Source organism: Somniosus microcephalus, chromosome 6 (genome assembly GCF_052327205.1).
Source record: "Somniosus microcephalus isolate GS21.2 chromosome 6, FLI_Smic_1.0, whole genome shotgun sequence".
NCBI lineage: Eukaryota > Metazoa > Chordata > Chondrichthyes > Squaliformes > Somniosidae > Somniosus > Somniosus microcephalus.
The window spans coordinates 198,717,455-198,737,731 of record NC_140992.1 but is presented as its reverse complement, the minus strand read 5'-3'; the positions used below and the strand labels follow the sequence as shown (position 1 = coordinate 198,737,731).

Sequence of the window (20,277 nt, the reverse complement as noted above, 5' to 3'; positions counted from 1 at the left end):
CCCACTCCTTGGCCACTGTCTCAGATTGAACCAAATCGTTTGAAACTTTGGCATCCTGTGTGACCCCGAGTTCAGCTTCTGACCGTATACCCTCTCCGTCACAAATACTGCCTACTTGCACCTCCGTAATATTAATCCTCTTCGCTCCTATCCTCTTCGCTCCTATCACAGCCTATCTTCTGCTGATACTCTCATACATCTTCGTTACCTCCAGCCTTGATTATTCCAATATTGTTCTGCACAGCATCCAATTCTCCATTCTCTGTATACTTCAGCTCATCAAAAATTCTGCAGCCCATATCTTCTTCTGCACCGTCCTAATCGCCCATTGTCCTTGTCCTCACTGACCTACTTTGGCTGCTGTTCTTCCTACTCCTCAGATTTAAAATTCTCATTCTTGCATTTAAATCCCCTCAAGGCCTTTCCCCTCCCTATACTGCTGTAACCACCTCCATCCCTGCAACTCCCCTGAACTGTCCATTCCTCTCAGTCTGGCCTCTTGTGCATTCCTCCCTTCCTTTGCCTCACCATTGGTGGCTTTCCACTCTCTGGAATTTCCTCCTTAAGTCCCTCCACCTCTCCAAATCCCTTTGCTTCTTTAATAGTCTGTTTAAAATCCACCTCTATAACCAAACTTTTAATCACACCTTAAATCTCTCCTTTGACTTGACCTTTTTTTATCCACGTCCCTCTGTGAAGCACCTTTGCTTGTCTTTTTTTAAACATGTAGGCCTCATATAAATGCAAGTGGTTGTATGTACAAGAACTCCTGTGAGAGTTAGTGATCCTACTTAAATATGCAAATAAGACATTTAAAACAGCTTACCATAAATTGAAGAGTTTTACAATGCATTCCTTCGAAACATTTTTGCTATCTCCTTCACCTATACTTCCCAATGATGTCTTTGCAGGTATTGAATTTATTTCAAAGACTGATTTTTTAAAAAAAGACATCTCCTATTTAGTATATGTAAAAAACTAACCATAGTATGGTTCCTCTTAAAAATACCTCTTTTCTTTCACTTTATTTTATTTTAACCCATAACCACCCACCCCTCCTGAGTTTGAACAGTATTTTATTTTGGAACAATTAATATTAAAAAGAAATTTATGCTTGTATTTCCTCAGAATATTGCAATCCATTAAAAACTCCCAGGACTATTAAAGAGAAAAACAAGAAAAAGTGGCATTTATATAGCACCTTTCACCACCTCAGGAGATCCCAAAGCACTTTACAACCAATTAAGTACTTAAAAAAAAAAAATGTATTCACTATCATAATGTAGAAAATACAGCAGCCAGTTTGCGCATAGCAAGGTCTCACAACCTGCAATGTGACAATGATCAGATAATTTGTTTTAGTGATGTTGATTTGAGGGATGAATATTGGCTAGGACACCGGGATAACTCCCCTGCTGTTCTTCGAATAGTGCCATGGGATCTTTCACGTCCACCTGCGAGGGCAGCGGTTTAACATCTTATCTGAAAGATGGCACCTCTGACAGTGCAGCACTCCCTCAGTACTGCAATGAAGTGCCAGTTAGATTTTGTGCTCAAGTCTCTGGAGTAGGACTTGAACCAATGATCTTCTGACTCAGAGGCGAGAGAGCTTTTAAGTTAAGGGTATCCATCCAGATTTATTGTTAAAATGTAGCAATCAAAAAAAATAGCTTGAGCATAAGCTTAGCCACAAGTAGTAGTTTTGCTTCTTGAGCCACTTGTCACCATCCTCCTGGAGATTTTTATCAATCACAAGCCGGACATTCTAGCACATCTCTCTTTTTCCATCCGCGATCATACAACTTAGCAGAGAGAATTTGTGACAAGCTCTGGTCTCATTGGGACTCACCGTTGGAGGATATAAGGAGTCCAAGAAGGCTGCTGCCTCCTCTGGTCACTTGTATTCATCTCTGTGCACACATGCAGGTTTGACCTCAGCCTGTACCTGTGCCATTCTTTTCTTTTACTGTCATCTGCTTCTCTGTTGGTTCCATTTAACCTTACACGTTCATATAGGTATACTAGACTATCCTGTGCTAATTTCTGTCTCTCTGCTCTAAAAGTCCAAGGGGTAGATTTGGACTTTGTGTGATAATGTAAAACGGTGATAGCAAATCGACAGCCCGCGTTTCATTTCTCCCGATTTTTATTTCCTTTGACTTCGGTGGAAATAACAGTTAGAACTGTTCACTGTTTGAACTTCCCAGAATGTCCAGCATTAATTTTGTGGGCTTTCCCAAAGATCAGCATGGTTTAAAACACTATTTGGAAGGCCCCTTTTCCTACACGAGACCTGCTTGCATTCAAAAAATCTTAGAAATAAAGTCATAATTGTTTACTGTCTGCATTTTTCAACTACAGACAGAATAAATAATTCTCTTTAAACGGGCACATGTTGATATTATTTTCACAGTGGTATTACTGGCCTTTCATGCACTATGCCAAGCGTGACCTTCATGTTTCTTTTCCCTTGCTCTCTCCCCAAACGTGACCACAGTTTCCTTGCTGCACCTTATTGGTAGAGAAATATCCACATAAGTTGGTCATGAGTAGGTCTTTGACCTGGTAAATGTTAGCAGTCAACCTCCTTTCTCCTCTGGTTCACAACAACACATTTTGAGTAAGCACGAGACTTCGTAGTGGAGTATACGGAACAAACTTTATTGATACACGGTAAAAGGTGATCGGCCTTAACTGCACACAGAGAGTGGCTTTCTCCGGTTTCTGTATCCTTCGAGCACTCTGACCTACTGTTGAAAACCACGATCCTTTACGCACCATATTTTGACTACATCAAAGGAAAATGTCATAGATAAGACTGTATGACGTATCCATTCCCAAACCCTTTGAAAACAGACTATTGATGTAAACAGTTTGCGGTCGTTTACTTCAGAACTACTCCCCCTACACCAGACTTACTGACGTAACAGTTACTAACATCTTTGAAGTAAAAGCTTTACCAACTGTAGCTAATGGATTCCTCCGACCCATGTTTATTACCCTAAAACTAAAGTTACATTTTATTACCTTAAAACTAAACACTAACCACTCATGGGTAACATCATTACTACCACCTATTCCCATACACAGCCACTTCACATCTCCGAAAACAAGCAATGCATTCTTTTTACAACACTTCAAAGTCATCCTGTTTATATATTGGAAAGTCAAGAAAGTGTGTTGCTTCAAGACACAAAGAAGTTCGACTGTTAACCATTAACTCCCCAAGAAGTCCAACATACATATTTCAGGATGTCCAACAGTAAACTACATTGAATTAATAAATAAAGCCCAATATAACCAAAAGGTCACATACTGTAAATGGACCAGGCGTGATTAAATTCCAGTTTTACTTACATGTGTATGTGATCTGTTGTCATCGGTAGATGGTGATAATTCTCAGTCACACAATGTGGTAAACCACTTTTATCGTTCACTATCATTACACTATGGTTATCACTGTTTACACTGTTGTATCACTACACAAGGTCACCTCTTGCCACGCTGTTATACCTGGGCTGACCACAGCTGACTCCGCCCATGGCTCCGCCTGCTTGCCCAGGTATAAAGGTGGTCGACTGGCTGGTATTCCTCCTTGTTGGATCCGATCACCCACGAGGGTGGGCTCTGTTATTTAGCCAATAAAAACCTATAGTTACTAACTTAACTCATCGCTTTTCATGAACTGAATTGATAGGTATATCAATTTTATTGGCTAAATTTTGAAATGTCTACAACGGAGCAACCAAACGACCAGTCAGACGTACAGCCCCAGCCAAACGGCCATCCACAACAGCCCCAGCAGCCGGCCTGGCTACGAGCCCTCCGGCCGCCGCACCTGGATCTAAACCCACAGGCTGCGAATTCAACCCTCGACTTCGAACACTGGCTGAGCTGCTTCGAAGCCTACCTGGGAGAATCCGGCATGCCTCCGGCATCCAAACTAAGAGTTCTGACCGCTCAGGTGAGCCCTAAAGTATTTGCACTCATCCGGGACATTGCCACATACGAGGACGCCCTCAACCTGCTAAAAGAACAGTATCGGAGCCCTGTAAACTCAATGTACGCCAGGCATCTCCTAAGATCCCGCTCGCAACAGCCAGGAGAGTCGGTTGATGATTTCTTACGGGCGCTGCAAATACTCGGCAGGGACTGTGACTTTAAAGCCGTAACAGCTGCAGAACATACAGATGGAAACATCCGAGATGCCTTCGTGAAAGGCCTTCGGTCAGACTACTCACGGCAAAGACTGCTGGAATCAAAGGACCTCAACCTGAAAACAGCTGCTATCCTCGCTCGCTCCTTGGAAGTGGCCCATCGGGACCTCGAGGCATACTCCAGGTACTGTGCTGCGCGACCCTGGGACTCGGGCCTGACCCCGGCCGCAATACCCCTCGCACCGCCGCCTCTGGGACCTACCACAGCGTCGGTGTCCCGGAACCGATCGGGACCGCCACCCCTGGTACCGGCTGCGACATCGGAGCCCTGCGATCGGGCCGCCGGCTGCTTCTTCTGTGGCCAGGCGAAACACCCGAGGGCGCGCTGCCCTGCAAGAAACGCGACCTGCTCCGACTGCCACAAGAAAGGCCACTTCGCGAAGGCCTGCAGGGGGAAAGCCACAGACGCCAGCAGTGCCTCATGCGAGTTGTGGGGGCGGCCATCTTTCATCAAGGCCACAGATGCCAGTATCCCCTCGTATGAGTCGTGGGGGCGGCCATCTTTGATCAAGGCCACCGACGCCGGCAGTGCCTCATGTGAGTTGTGGGGGCGGCCATCTTCTCCGCCATTTTATTCAACGCCGTGGGCGCCGCCATTTTGTTCACCACACTCGACCGCCACCTTGTCTCCAGACCTGACCACCGCCTCACCCGCAGACTACAGCAGCTCGCTCAGCCATACACTAGCCTCCGTCACACTTGACCAAGCTCGCCCGCATCACCTGTCCAAGTCCATGATGGACATCAAAGTAAACGGCCACGCCATGACCTGCCTGTTCGACAGCGGAAGCACGGAGAGTTTCATCCATCCAGACACGGTGAGCCACTACTCCCTCACTGTCCAGCCAACGTGCAACCGGATCTCGATGGCGTCGAGGTCCCATTCTACAGACATCAGCGGCTACTGTGTTGTGACCCTGTCGGTTAGGGGCACGGAGTATAAAAATTTTAAACTTCTCGTCCTGCCCCAGCTCTGCACTGCCGTCCTACTAGGGCTGGATTTCCAATCCCACCTTCAAAGTGTCACTTTGGCATATGGTGGACCCCTCCCCCCACTCACAGTCTATAACCAGCAGCTTTTAAACCGCCCACCGCGTACCACCTGCGGCCTATCCACCCTCAAGGTCCCGCCCCCCTCCCTGTTCGCTAACCTCACCCGCGACTGTAAACCCGTCGCTACCAAGAGCAGGCGGTACAGCGCCGGGGACAGAGCTTTTATTAGCTCCGAGGTGCAGCGACTCCTGAAGGAGGGCATCATCGAGGGAAGCAACAGCCCCTGGCGTGCCCAGGTCGTAGTCGTTAAGACCGGCGATAAACACCGCCTGGTCATCGACTACAGCCAAACCATAAACCGGTACACCCAGCTGGACGCATACCCCCTTCCCCGCATATCTGATATGGTCAATCAGATTGCACAGTACCGGGTATTCTCTACCATCGACCTTAAGTCGGCCTATCACCAACTCCCTATCCGCCCTGAGGACCGCCAGTATACCGCCTTCGAGGCGAATGGCCGCCTCTACCACTTCCGTAGGGTTCCCTTCGGCGTCACCAACAGGGTTTCGGTCTTCCAAAGGGAGATGGACCGGATGGTTGACCAGAACGGGCTGCATGCCACGTTCCCTTATCTAGATAACGTTACCATCTGCGGCCGCGACTGGCAGGACCATGATGTTAATCTGGAGAGATTCCTCCGTACGGCCCAACGGCTGAACCTCGCCTACAATAAGGAGAAATGTGTGTTTAACACCTCGCGCCTTGCCATCCTCGGCTGCGTAGTAGAGAACGGAGTCATCGGCCCCGACCCCGAAAGAATGCGCCCCCTCATGGAGCTTCCCCTCCCCCACTGTCCAAAGGGGCTGAAGAGAACCCTGGGGCTCTTCGCCTACTATGCCCAATGGGTGCCCAATTATGCAGACAAAGCCAGACCCCTCATGAAGTCCACCTCCTTCCCCCTGACGGCAGAAGCATGCGAAGCCTTCTCCCTCATAAAGGGAGACATTGCTAAGGCCACAATGCATGCGGTGGATGAGTCTATCCCTTTCCAAGTGGAGAGCGATGCATCCGACTTCGCCCTAGCTGCAACCCTTAACCAGGCGGGGAGACCTGTGGCCTTCTTCTCAAGGACCCTCCAGGGCCCTGAGATCCGACACTCGTCGGTCGAGAAGGAGGCCCAGGCGATCGTGGAGGCAGTACGACGCTGGAGGCATTACCTGGCAGGCAAACGATTTACCCTCCTCACCGACCAGCGCTCGGTCGCTTTTATGTTTAATAACAAGCTGAGGGGCAAAATCAAGAACGACAAGATCTTGAGGTGGAGAATCGAGCTCTCCACCTACGATTATGATATCTTGTACCGGCCTGGTAAACTGAACGAACCCCCAGATGCTCTATCACGAAGTACATGCGCCAACGCGCAAATTGATAGACTGCAGACCCTCCACAACGACCTCTGCCACCCCGGGGTCACCAGACTTTACCATTTCATTAAGGCCCGCAACCTGCCCTACTCCATCGAGGAGGTCAGGACCATGACCAGGACCTGCCAAACCTGTGCCAAATGCAAACCGCATTTCTTTAGGCCGGACAGAGCAAGCCTGATTAAGGCCACCCGCCCCTTCGAGCACTTGAGCATCGATTTTAAGGGGCCCCTCCCGTCCTCTGACCGTAATGTGTACTTCCTCAACATTATTGATGAGTACTCCCGTTTCCCCTTTGCCTTCCCCTGCCCAGACATGACCAGTACCACGGTCATCAAATGCCTGAACGACCTCTTCGCCTTGTTCGGGTTCCCGAACTATATACATAGCGACCGGGGCTCATCCTTCATGAGCGAGGAACTTCGCCAGTTCCTACTAGCGAGAGGTATTGCTGCAAGCAGGACCACCAGCTACAACCCCCGAGGGAACGGCCAGGTGGAAAGAGAGAACGCGACTGTCTGGAAGGCCGTTCTCTTAACCTTAAAGTCTAAGGGCCTCCCAACCTCTCGCTGGCAGGAAGTCCTCCCAGCAGCGCTGCATTCCATCTGGTCACTGCTTTGCACTGCCATTAACGCCGCCCCCCATGAACGAATGTTTGTTTTCCCCAGGAAGTCGACTACGGGAACCTCGCTACCAACATGGCTGACTTATCCGGGGCCCATCTTGCTGCGAAAGCACGTGAGGGCCCATAAAACGGACCCCCTGGTCGAGAGGGTGGACCTCCTGCACGCCAACCCCCAGTACGCCTATGTGGCATACCCAGACGGGCGGGAGGACACAGTCTCCTTACGAGACCTCGCACCCTCGGGCACCCCTGAGACACCACCGTTACCCCCCACCACCCCACCAAATCCAGCCCAGGTAGACGGCATGCCGGAACCCCATGAGCCTTCGCCGACCACGCAGACACCAGCATTAACATCGGATACTGCACCACCGCCGCCGCTGCTGCGCCGATCAGAAAGGCTTACGAGGCCTCCGGACAGACTGACATACCCGAACTGGTAGTACACTTCACCCCGCCGGACTCAAATTTAAACAAGGGGTGAATGTGGTAAGCCACTTTTATCGTTCACTATCGTTACACTATGGTTATCACTGTTCATATCGTTACACTATGGTTATCACTGTTTACACTGTTGTATCACTACACAAGGTCACCTCTTGCCACGCTGTTATACCTGGGCTGACCACAGCTGACTCCGCCCATGGCTCCGCCTGCTTGCCCAGGTATAAAGGTGGTCGACTGGCTGGTATTCCTCCTTGTTGGATCCAATCACCCACGAGGGTGGGCTCTGTTATTTAGCCAATAAAAACCTATAGTTACTAACTTAACTCGTCGTTTTCATGAACTGAATTGATAGGTATATCACACAATATCAGCAACAAAAGCTTAATACTGTCATTAGACATTCCTCTGTCCATTATTTTAACAGGGACATTAACCTGTTAACGCCTGTGGTAAAATAGCAGGGAGAAGAATGTCATACTCATGCATTAAGCAACCTTCCACTAATATCCAACTGTAATTTCTAGGCCTCTATATAGAAGGGAATGGTTTCACTTATGCTGGGAAGCATGCTGTATCTACGACTAAATGGCAGTCATTGCTTTAATTGTCATTCCTTTATACAGTGAAACTGTTCTGTATGGCTTATGGGCAGTTATTACATTGAGAGTGATTGATGACTTAGTTAACACACTCATGTTAAATTCACAAAAAGCTACTTTAACTAAATCATTAACCCCCTTCAAAATGTTTAATAACTCAATGACTTTGTTTAAAGAATGCACATAGGAATTTTACATGAGCACATTAGCTACCTCTTAAAATAACAGACAAAGGGATATGATTAGTGTTCAAAAGTAATTTCTCCCCATAGAGAGGATTGATCAATTTAAACGTGCGTTTCTCACTTTTGTTGAAAATCGCACCTTGGCATCTTTCTGCACAAATTCTTCTCGTGGTATTTTATGGATATTAGTTAAGCCTTTTTCATGTCCTTTCACAGGTGCTGGATAACAAACAAGACTGTGCATTACGTGACAAATGTTGCCTATTTCATACTTATATTCCTGGGTAACACAATCCTGCTGATAATTCTGTGTGTAAAGGTGATCAGACTGAAAGGAGGTAATAAAAAGAGTATATTCACCGTAATCGGCCTGACCTGTCTGCTGGGCACAACATACGGCATAGCTTTGTTTTCATATGGACCTATGAGTATACCTGCAATGTACATGTTCTGCATCCTCAACCCTCTGCAAGGTTAGTCAGAATAGAAATGGCATTATACGTATTGACCAGACATATAAACTTACAATTTCAGTAGTCAATTGATTTTGATAAATTCTCAGTTGCAAGAAAATTAATAGCCTCCGTTATAACTTAAGCAGAATACAATTAATTGAGTTGTTGGTGGAAGAACATGCTAGTGCTGTTCTATACAGTGGTTGGGCACAAATTTGTGTCATTGATTCCTCACATGGCGAGTTCCCCAACTCTGGTAGGCATTGAGTTGAAGTCTCTTGATTCACCACAGGGAGGGAGGAAAATTGGCAAAACCTGGGCCACTCTGATGTATCTCGTGTTGGGCAATTAGAGAGTGGCACTGGTAAATACGAGAGAGCAAATCATGAGGACACCCTTTTTGGTATGGAGAGTAATAAATCATAAAAGCCTGGAAACACTATGATTAAGCCATGAATGTAAATCCATCAATGGAACAATTTTCCTTGCTGTAGACTACAAAATTAACATTGACCATCACAATTATTTATAAAGCTTTGTAATTATTAATGACTAGAAATATTTACAAAAACGAATAGTTTATATAAACACTGAAACAAGCTACTTAAATAGTTTTTTTCTGTTTTCAGGGTTTTTCATATTCGTGTGGTACTGCATGTTAACACGATCATCCAGTACCACGGCCAGCAAGACATCAAAAACCAGCAAAAGTGCAATTACTAATGAATACAACTGAAACGTCTGCCCATCTACTTCTGAAGCCCAATGGTAAATTTTCATCTTTAGTTCCCTCGTGCAGAGCTTCGCACATCAGAAGCGCATACAGGGAATTCAGGGAGTGCCCCCCCATAACTTTCCATCATGGACAGAAAATTATGTGCCGTGTGTGCCTGAATTCCTGATATGTGCACCTGGCACCTGAAGCTCTGGACTGGGAGTGCTAAAGACGGAATGTCACCCATTCCGTGGACACAAATATGCCATTAAATGATTCCAAACTATGTTAAGGATATTTAAGCTGTGTCTGGTGCCGGAGCTGTCCGGCACTCTGCAAGATTGGGTTATATGAAAATGCAGGGGGAAGGAGACACGTGTGGAGCATAAACGCTGGCATAGACCAGTTGGGCTGAATGGCCTGTTTCTGTGCTGTAGACTCGATGGAATTCTATGTAAGATTGCAGCCTATACTGTTTTTCTGATAAATCCAGAACCAGCCTGGTACAGCTTTTTCTTAAGATTTTTATAAATATTTAGAATGCAAAATAGCAAACATACATAAATACAATCTGCTTTAATCTCCTTTAGGATACAAAATATATTTGACTTATAACTCTGACCTTCATACGTGTTTCACTGATTGAGATAATTTTGTGTACATATATCTTGCTTTAATTTAATGTCCAATCCTGATTCTGGCTCACCTCTGTAACTGGGGGACAATGCCCAGATACAACAACAGCTGTTGTGATTACACATCAACTCATGCTGCAACCTTGGTGATATTTTTACTCTGAAGTTTTTATGTGGTTTATATATTTGATGAAAAGAGATGTCATTGCTAGATCTACAGTCACTGACTAGCTGATTTTATGTGGGAGAATCACTATGGTAAAATGATAGTTATATTATTTGACAATGTTTAGGAATTCTTTTGGTTAAAACTTTTCTTGTGTTCTAATTTAATTTAGATTTTTATTTGCATATTTTTATTTGTGTCTAGGAAATCTATGTAGCATTCTTAGTTTAATGGAAGATGAGAGACCAGATGTGTATGTAGTTGAACCTGGTCACCATTCAATCACCAATCTAAAGTCTATTGACGTTTCAAAACAGATTCCATCCGAGACATTTGGGAATTCAAATGCTATAAAGCAGTGCTACATGTTTGCTCCGAGCAGTTTATTTTTTTGCTATAATGCTTGATGAGACCAGAAGCAGTCTCTTCTGCAGATCAGCCAGTAATTCTACCTGAACTAGTTGCACGCATCCAGCAAGGTAACAGAAGCTATAATCTGTCACTTGCTCTTGAAGATGAGGAGCATATTCAACTGATTGCAGACAAGACATTCACACCAGTGAAGAGCTACAACCTTGCCATTAGTGGTAGGAATGTTAAGGCCATATATCAACCACCACTAGGAAACCTTATACTCCACCCGTAGACCTGATCAACAGAATAAAGCTGACTGCCATTGTTCAGTTACCTTCATAATGTGCTCTGTGATGATCACCTCGTTGATCAGAAAGTGCAAGTGCATAATGGAGTCAGCATGAGACATAGATGCGCTATAGGCATCACATGAAAAAACTCACCGCATTTGACATATATCATCTGTAATCAGTACTGTGCATCAAATGGCAAAACAAGATTTTCCAATCAGAGTTGTTTTCTGGAGGGGAAGCCAGTTAATGTGTTAGAATATACTTCAAGTGAGTGAAACTATAGAAAGTAAGCTTAGGTTAACCCAATTGCTTCAGTTACTGTTCGCTCAAAATCCATTTATTTCAGAAGTTCTGGAGTTCTTTGGTAGTTTCTTGTGTGCTTTGCACAAAAAAGTACCCCTCTATATTCATGCAGTAAACAATTATTTTATTATTGCATTACTTGGTGTGAAACATTGATTATATTTAGCAAAACTACTGCAGAACCTCTCGTGGTGTTATATTGGTGAATTGCATTTTAAGAAATATGACATAATTTATAAGATGTAAATGCTTTCTTAGGTTGATTATATTTTTAGGTGCATATTAAACTTTTAAATTGGTATCATTGCTTTCATTATTTTCAATAGTTGAGTAGATTTCTCATTATAATGTCACCTTGGAATGCTACCTGAAGCACGGGCCACTATCCTATTGGCCTGATATTTACAGGGAGTTGGGGAGGGTGCGGGTGAGGTGAACATGGAAGTCCTGCCGACATTAACGCCAGGGACTCATTTGCATCTTGTATTTCTGCCTCCCGCACGGCAGCCAGAAAAATGGACAACCTGACCGGAGGCCGGGAAGGAACAGCAGTGGCAGGACGTCTTGGGGACGGACCCCAACAATTGGGAGTGGGGGGTGCAAAAATCAGCAAGCGGGAGGAGGGGGAAAGGAAGCTCCAGTCAGCAATCACAAGTGGCGGGGGATGGGGGAGTTGTCAATTGGGGGGCTGGGGGTTGGTACTGGTAAGGAAGCTCCGGCCAGCAATCGGGAGTGAGGGCGATCGGGCGGCTGTAGATTGGAGGTGGAGGAGGCCGAGGGCTTCCTTGAGGGGCCCAGGGAGCACTCCTGCTCTGGGCCCACAAGGAGTGCTAAAAGAGCCACTTACCTTGGGGAGCCGGTATCTCCTGTCCTTGTTTCACTGCAGAGTTTGGTGAGGGCATTGGTGCGCACGAAGTGAGCGTCCGCCAGAAGTATGCAAATCATGATGTCAATCGGTGTGCAATGCTGATTTGACACCAGCGCTGCCATTTTGGAGCTCAGTGCTCCAGCTAATGCCCTCTCTTAAGTTTGCACAGCTGAACATACGTTCAGCAGCCGGAACGACCCGCCTCCAGCACTATTTAAAGGGATCATCAACTACTTACAGGTTAGTTGCTGATTGATTTCTACTGGCTGTTGCTGCGATTGTACAAATGTTTGGTGCTTTCTAGAGTTCTTTATAAGTCGACAGGGAGTGGTGTGGCAGGTGCTGAAGGACTTTGTCCTGACTCCAAGGCATCTGCACAAACAAGTTGCCTCCAGACATGGATGCACTAGTAGGAATTCTGCTTGGAATACAGCATGACTTGGAGAATGAACAGAGGTCACGCAGGGCAGGACAAGCGGCTAGAAGAGGGAGGAAGAGGAGGGTGAGAAAGGTTCTCGGCAGGAGGCCATATCCTCCCAGGGTGTTCAGGGAGCAATTCCCCTCCCTGAACCTCAGCACGGAACAATGTGTGAAACGTCTGTGCTTCACTAAGGACGTCCTCACTGAAATCTGCCACTTGCTGCAGCCACAACTGCAACCTTAGATCAGGGCGAGGACCACATTACCAGTGGCTGTGAACGATAGCAAAATACTGCAGATGTTGGAAATCCGAAATAACAACAGAAAATGCTGGAAAAACTCAGCAGGTCAGGCAACATCCGTGGAGAGAAATTTGAGTTGAAGTTTCGGGTTGGACCCTTCTTCAAAACTGGAAAGAAAAGAAACTAGATCGAAGGCAGGGCTGCGATCGGACAAAAGAATAAAAGAAACAAAAGAAGTAAAAGAGATTAGAAGCTAGACGAGATGGTAATAGGCTGGGATTAGGCGTAAAGTGTACTGGCAGGGCAAAAGATAGCTGCCAGGTGTGAGAGAGAAACAAAAGGAAAGGGGGGGGGAAAAGGAGTGGAACAATTACAAGAGAAAATGAAATAGGGGCCGAGCTTATGATTTGAAATTGTTGAACTCGATATTGAGTCCGGAAGGCTGCAGACTGCCTAATCGGAAGATGAGGTGCTGTTCCTCGAGTTTACGTTGAGCTTCCGTGGAACAATACAAGAGGCCAAGGACGGTGAGGTCCGAGTGGGAATGGAGCGGTGAATTAAAATGACAGGTGACCGTGGCCATGAGCTTTTATGAGTCGGGTTTCTTCCAGGCTGGAGCTGGAGATATTAGCAACATCTCGCAGTTTGCTGTCCACTGCTGTGTAAGGGAGGTCACTGAGGCTCTCTGTTCCAAGAGAGCTGATTACATTTCATTCTCTCTTGCCAGAGAGCAGCAGGCGGAGTGAGCATGCGGCTTCGTGAGGATTGCGGGCGTCCCTGTAGTGTAGGGTGTACGCATGTCGCTTTGCAGGCGCCGCATGTCAACTCTGAGATGTACCACATTCAAAAGGGATTCCACTCCCTCAACATCGAGCTGGTGTGTGACCATAGGCAGTGAATCATACAGGTCGTTGCCCGGTATCCTGGCAACAGTTACGGTGCCTTCATTCTGTGGCAGTCTGCTGTGCCATCTGCATTTGAGCCACCACAACAAGCCAAGGGGTTGTTGCTAGGCGACCTGGTCTATCCGCTGACGATGTGGCTCATGACTCCGGTGTGCAACCCACGCAAATGTAGGCAGCATGCATACAATGAGAGCCATGCCACCACATGGAACGTGATAGAGCACAGCATTGGCATGCTGAAACAATGCTTCCATGGTGAGCAGGAGGAGGGGGAGGAAGAGGAAGGGAGGAGGCAACCTAGAAGTCCCTTTCTGGCCGGACTGTCTGTGAACAACTCATCCGATTGCGACTGTAACGCAACCCCAATTCCCCATTCACCAACAGTCCCACATCTTACAAAAGCAAACTACTGCGGATGCTGGAAATCTGAAATAACAACAACAACAACAGCGAGCACAGGGGAGATGGGCGAACGGGACTTGGTGTGAGTTAGGACATGGGCAGCCGAGCTTTGGATGACCTCAAGCTTACATAGGGTGGAATGTGGGAGGCCAGCCAGGAGTGCGTTGGAATAGTCAAGCCTAGAGGTAACAAAGGCATGGATGAGGGCAATGTTACGGAGGTGGAAATAGGCGGTCTTTGTTATGCTGCGGATATGTGGTCGGAAGCTCATTTCAGGGTCAAATATGACACCAAGGTTGCAAACAGTGTGGTTTAACCTCAGACCGATGTTAGGGAGAGGGATGGAGTCAGTGGTTGGGGAACGGAGTTTGTGGCTTCGGTCTTCCCAATATTTCATTGGAAAAAGTTTTTGCTCATCCAGAACTGTATATCGGACAAGCAGTCTGGCAATTTATAGATCGTGGAGGGGTCGAGAAAAGCGATAGTGAGGTAGAGCTGGGTGTCGTCAGCATACATGTGGAAACTGACGCTGTGTTTTCGGATGATGTCGCCAAGGGGCAACATGTAGATGAGAAATAGGAGGGGGACAAGGATAGATCCTTGGGGGGACACCAGAGGTAATGATGTGGGAGCGGGAAGAGAAGCCATTGCAGTTGATTCTCTGGCTACGGTTAGATAGATAAGAATGGAACCGGGCGAGTGCAGTCCCACCCAGCTGGACGATGGTGGAGAGGCATTGGCGAAGGATGGAGTGGTCAACCATGTCAAAGGATGCAGACAATTCAAGAAGGATGAGGAGGGATAGTTTACCTTTGTCACAGTCACAAAGGATGTCATTTGTGACTTTGATAAGAGCCGTTTCGGTACTGTGGCAAGGGCAGAAACCCGATTGGAGGGATTCAAACATGGAATTGTGGGAAAGATGGGCATAAAACATAAAAACATAAAATGCTGAAAATACTCAGCAGGTCAGGCAGTATCTGTGGAGAGAGAAACAGTTAACATTTCTGGTCGATGCCCTTTCATCAGAACTAGAAAAAGTTAGAGATGTAACAGATTTTAAGCAAGTGCAGGGGCAAGGAAAGGGACGGCGGGTGTGGGGGAGTGTGGGGCGGGTGGTGGGTAGAGGAAAGAACAAAAGGGAAGCTCTGTGATTGGGTGGAAGGCAGGAGTGAAGGCAGTCCCACACCTTACCTTCCTTCTGTTACTGACAATCACAGCGTCCACTTGGCCTTAATGCAAAAATAAATGCCAACACAAAATAAACATTCCAAGCCGAATTTATAAATCAAAGCATGCCATACTGCATACAAACACCAATTAATCACCCTTGTGCATTCCCTTAGTGCTTGTCTTCCGTGTGCCTTAGTCTGTCCTATTGCTCCTATGCAATGCTACTCCAGTGGCTGCAGCATGGCTGATGGAAGGCTGTTGACTTTCAGTGGGGGAGACTTCAGATGGCCTTGAAGGATGACCTCGAGCAGCTCTGGGCCTAGAAAGCCCGGCTTCGGACTGCACCATCTCGGCATGTGCGGCAGCAGTCTAGGGTGGCTGACTGACAGGCAACACTAAGGGCACTGGCGGAGTGGCAGTGGTGGCAGGACGAATGCTGTCATCTTGAGAGAGGTCATCAGGTTCGTGCTCCACGTAGCCACTGCCACTCCCCTGGGGTGGCGTCCAAGCAATCCTAGTTATCTGTTGGAGGACAGATTGCTGGACTGCTGTGACACCCTGCAAGCCCCCTTGAACACTGGTATCCGTAGCTATGAAGGCAGCAAGCTGAGCTTGCATGAGAGCAGTCTGAGCTTGCATTGCAGCACCCAGACATTGGGGGGCTCCTGCATGTGCTGCAATGGAAGTGGAGACATTGGCTATCAGACGTTGCATCATGGTTGGGTCCACAAGTGTGCTAATGGAGTTGGCCATCACTTCCATGCTGGAAAGGATGGATTCCAAGCTCTGCGCAAAGTCTTGTGCCAAGTTGATGCCGGACTCTTCCATGCTCCATGACATTGCAGTCTTGCTGGGAGGCCTGCCAATGCACCAAGCATTTCATTGTGCATACCCATCAGCCTTCTTCTGTAGGCTGCACCATCGAAGTGCTCATCAGAGTCTTCTGCGGCAGAACTGCTGTGCAACCTTGCCCTCTGGGGAGCTTGCACTTGCACTACCCTTGCCCGCCACGGCTATCTGGTCCCACTGTCTTCTGAGAGTTTGTCTGGAGGGCCTCCTGGCCCCCTGTGGATAAAGCACATCTAACCTCCTCTCCACCTCCTCGACCAAGGCCTCCAGTATTGCATCTGAAAATCTTGGAGCCCGATCTCTCCCATGTTGTGCCATTATTGCATCTTTTTCCACATCAGAATGAGTTCCATATCGACTTCCACCAACTACTCCAGCCAGAATGCACTTCACCTTTAAGAGATGTAGGCTGGTTTAAGTAGTGCAGGCTAGCTTTAAGTGCTGCTAACCTCTCACATTTTTGGGCGCCCTGCTGAGGTGTGCAGCCACTCACCAGCATGGTTAGCACTGGCTGCAAGCTGCAATCGTGTTAATTAGTAGGCAGCACCAAGTTGACGTACTGCCTGCATTAGAAGGAACGGGCGTGGGTTAATCCCGCATCACGATCCCTGCACCCATTTTTGGGGGCTGTCCTATTTAGTCCCCATTTATTCAGCTTAATGCTGTTGGATTCCTCCTAAAGTGCTCCCCTGATGCCCTCAGTAGTCAGCAGAAACTAATTAAAGACGTAAAGGATGCTACGGTTAAACACAATTCTTTGACCCTCCAATACTTCTACAGCAGTCAATCTGCTGATCCATTCCCTCATGTCTATCTTTGATGCCTCTGTCTCCAGTTTTACTCTCTCCCATACCGGCCAACCCCTTGGTATGGTCCCAATCTTTGCTGTCCCAAGTCCAAGGGGCGCAGACTTGAGCATATCTGAATCACAACTGGTTTAGCCATCCATCACCAGTTCTGCTGGACGACATCAAGCACGGCCAGGCTTCACTCTCCCATGCCAAAACCACCCGTTACTCCAGGATCATCCTGGAGACCAAACATAATCCCTGGCTTCTTTCTCCACCACCAGCCGTTTCCTAAAACCCCTCTCCATTACCTCCTCCACCCTCAACTCCAACAAGTGCGACGACTCATGGGACTTCTTTATCATTGTGGTTGAGACCATCTATTCCGTTGGCTCTTTTTTAACTGGCAAATCAACTTACAGTTTTTTGTGGAACTGTCTGAGTGCAAAATGACTGCACTTTATGATGCAAGGCACTTTGGGATGTTTGAGAGGCTTGGAGGCTCTTTATAAATGCAACTAATTTCTTTGTAATTAATTATCTTTATGGAGAAAAGTATCTGTTACAGCTTCCTGGTCACTTTTACTGATACCAGTTTTTTACTTCAAATTATATTAAATGGAATTCAATTCTCAAACTGCCATGGTGGGATTATGAACTCACGTTCTCTGGTTTATTAATCCAGGCCTCTTGTTTATTAGTCCAGGCCTCGGGTTTATTAGTCCAGGCCTCGGGTTTATTAGTCCAGTAACATAACCACTACACTACTGTACCCGGTTAGGGCTTTAGATCAATTCTAGAAATTCAAAAGGAAGAATCATGCCTGGCTAGTATCCTCTGACTGCGGGTAGGATATATTGGCTGTGATCTGGGAGTAGACACAATGCCTAGCTTTACAGCGCTAGAGGTGTCAAAAACAGGTGGACCAAAGAAGTCACAGGATAATTGTGAAAAACCGTGAGCTAAACATGATGCTTTCAGTCACTGACATAGTCTAATCAAACAGTTGAAAGCCACATCAGCAGCTGACTTGTGCAGAAGACACAATGAACAGTCCGGCGCAGACACGCTGGGCAGAATGGCCTCCTTCTGTGCCGCAAATTTCTATGATTCTATGAAGTGAAAGGATGACAATTTACTTATTTCAACATTACCTCATGCAGGCAACTGAGTTTTTTTTTCTGAACCCATAAGGGAAGGGGAGGAATATCTGGAGAGTTTACTCCAGAACACAGTCACACCACATAGAGAGATACAGGTACAGGGGGAGTAGTGCATGACTGACAGTCAGGAGTAAGGGGAACCTTGTGGGGGCAGGGAAGGAGGAACCACAGAATCTGGTCCTGTCCAACGGGTACGATGTACTTGCGACCCGTGAGGATAAGGAGAAAAGCAATGAGAAAGGCTACCAGAAGGCTGCAGTGTGAACCATCTACAAGATGCACTGCAGCAACTCACCAAGGATTCTTCGGCAGCACCCCCCAAACCCGCGATCTCTACCACCTAGAAGGACAAGGGCAGCAGGCACATGGGAACACCATCACCTGCAAGGTTTGTGTCAATCAATTGTCACGGGTATGATCTTTGTATTATAAAAAGGGTGCGTTGAGGGACAAAATTCGGCAACTTGCAAAGGAACTGCGGGCGGATTTGATCACCCATACCAATGGAAACAAACTCCTCTGAGTGATCGCCAGGGTGAGTGGTGTTTGAAATTAAAGAGTGTTAAAGGGAACAGTGTATGTGAGTACTGTTTGAAGTTAAAGGGAACAGTGCATTGACGTTTGTATGTTATCCGTAGTACAATAAACAGTTAAAAGAATACTGAGTTGTACTGAATTGTGAGGCTTGACCATTTTACCCCACCCAGACGCGTTCAGGTCAGATTCTGGAATTAGAGTATAAAAGGGAAGGTGCGGGTTCACCTACCTACACCTTCACATCATACACCATCCTGACTTGGAAATATGTCGCCGTTTCTTCACCGTCGCTGGGTCCAAATCCTGGAACTCCCTCCCTAACAGCACTGTGGGAGTACCTTCACCACACGGACTGCAGTGGTTCAAGAAGGCGGCTCACCTTTTCAAGGGCAATTAGGGATGGGCAATAAATGCTGGCCTTGCCAGCGACGCCACATCCCATGAACAAGTAAATTTTAAAAAATACTGGCCAAGGCACGGTGGAGCATGGAGGTGGGGGAGGAGCAGAACAGAAAGGCTGTAGTTATAGGAGATTCAATAATTAAGGGGGTAGACAGCATCCTCTTCAGTCACAATCGAGAGTTACAAAGGCTTTATTACCTACGTGGTGCCAGGGTAAGGGATATCTCAAAGCTGCTGGAAAGGAACCTACAAAGGGAGGGTGTCGTGGTCCATGTCGTGACCAATGACATAGGAAAGAACAGAGAGGAGATCCTGTTAAAAGAGTATCATGAGCTCGGAGCTAAATTACAAAGCAGCACCTCAAGGGGAACGGTATTACCGTGTAGTGGTCATGTCACTGGGCTAGTAATCCACAGGCTTGGACTAATGATCCAGAAATGTGAGTTCAAATCCCACAGCAGCTGGGGAATTTAAATTAAATTAAATAAATCTGGAATAAAAAGCTAGTATCAGTAATGGTGACCATGAAACTATCAGATTGTTGTAAAAACCCATTTGGTTCGCTAATGTCCTTTAGGAAACCTGCCGTCCTTACCTGGTCTGGCCTATGTGACTCCAGACCCACAGCAATGCAGTTGACTCTTAACTGCCATCTGAAATGACCTAGCAAGACACTCCGTTGTAACAAACCGCTGCGAAAAAAAATGAAACCAGACAGACCACCCAGCATCGACCTCGTCACCGGCTAATGGCACACACAGCACAGTCGACCCTGCAAAGTCCTCCTCACCAACATCTGGGGACTTGTGCCAAAATTGGGAGAGCTGTCCCAAACTCCTCCATCACCATCTCTGGGTATTTCCTGTCCCACCGGCAGGACAGACCCACCAGGGGTGGCGGCACAATGGTATACAGTTGGGAAGGAGTGGCCCTGGGAGTCCTCAACGTTGACTCCGGACCCCATGAAGTCTCATGGCTTCAGGTCAAGCATGGACAAGGAAACCTCCTGCTGATTACCACCTACCGCCCTCCCTCAGCTGATGAATCAGTGCTCCTCCATGTTGAACACCACTTGGAAGCAGCACTGAGGTTAGCAAGGGCACAGAATGTACTC

General features: G+C 47.0%; 2 protein-coding genes across 2 annotated transcripts in view; one reads left to right on the top strand and one right to left on the bottom strand.

Moving 5' to 3' along the window:
- Positions 1-11,713, top strand: part of LOC147116327 (adhesion G protein-coupled receptor G2-like) — a 38,329-nt gene extending 26,616 nt beyond the window's left edge. The window contains exons 10-11 of the mRNA XM_085989551.1: positions 8,710-8,966; positions 9,578-11,713. Of these exons, the coding sequence (XP_085845677.1) occupies positions 8,710-8,966; positions 9,578-9,684 (364 nt within the window). The 3' untranslated portion in view covers positions 9,685-11,713. The remainder of the gene's footprint in view (positions 1-8,709; positions 8,967-9,577) is intronic.
- The window catches only part of LOC147116322 (adhesion G protein-coupled receptor G5-like), a 793,199-nt gene that overhangs the window by 107,377 nt on the left and 665,545 nt on the right, over positions 1-20,277 (bottom strand). The gene's annotated exons all lie outside the window — the stretch shown is intronic.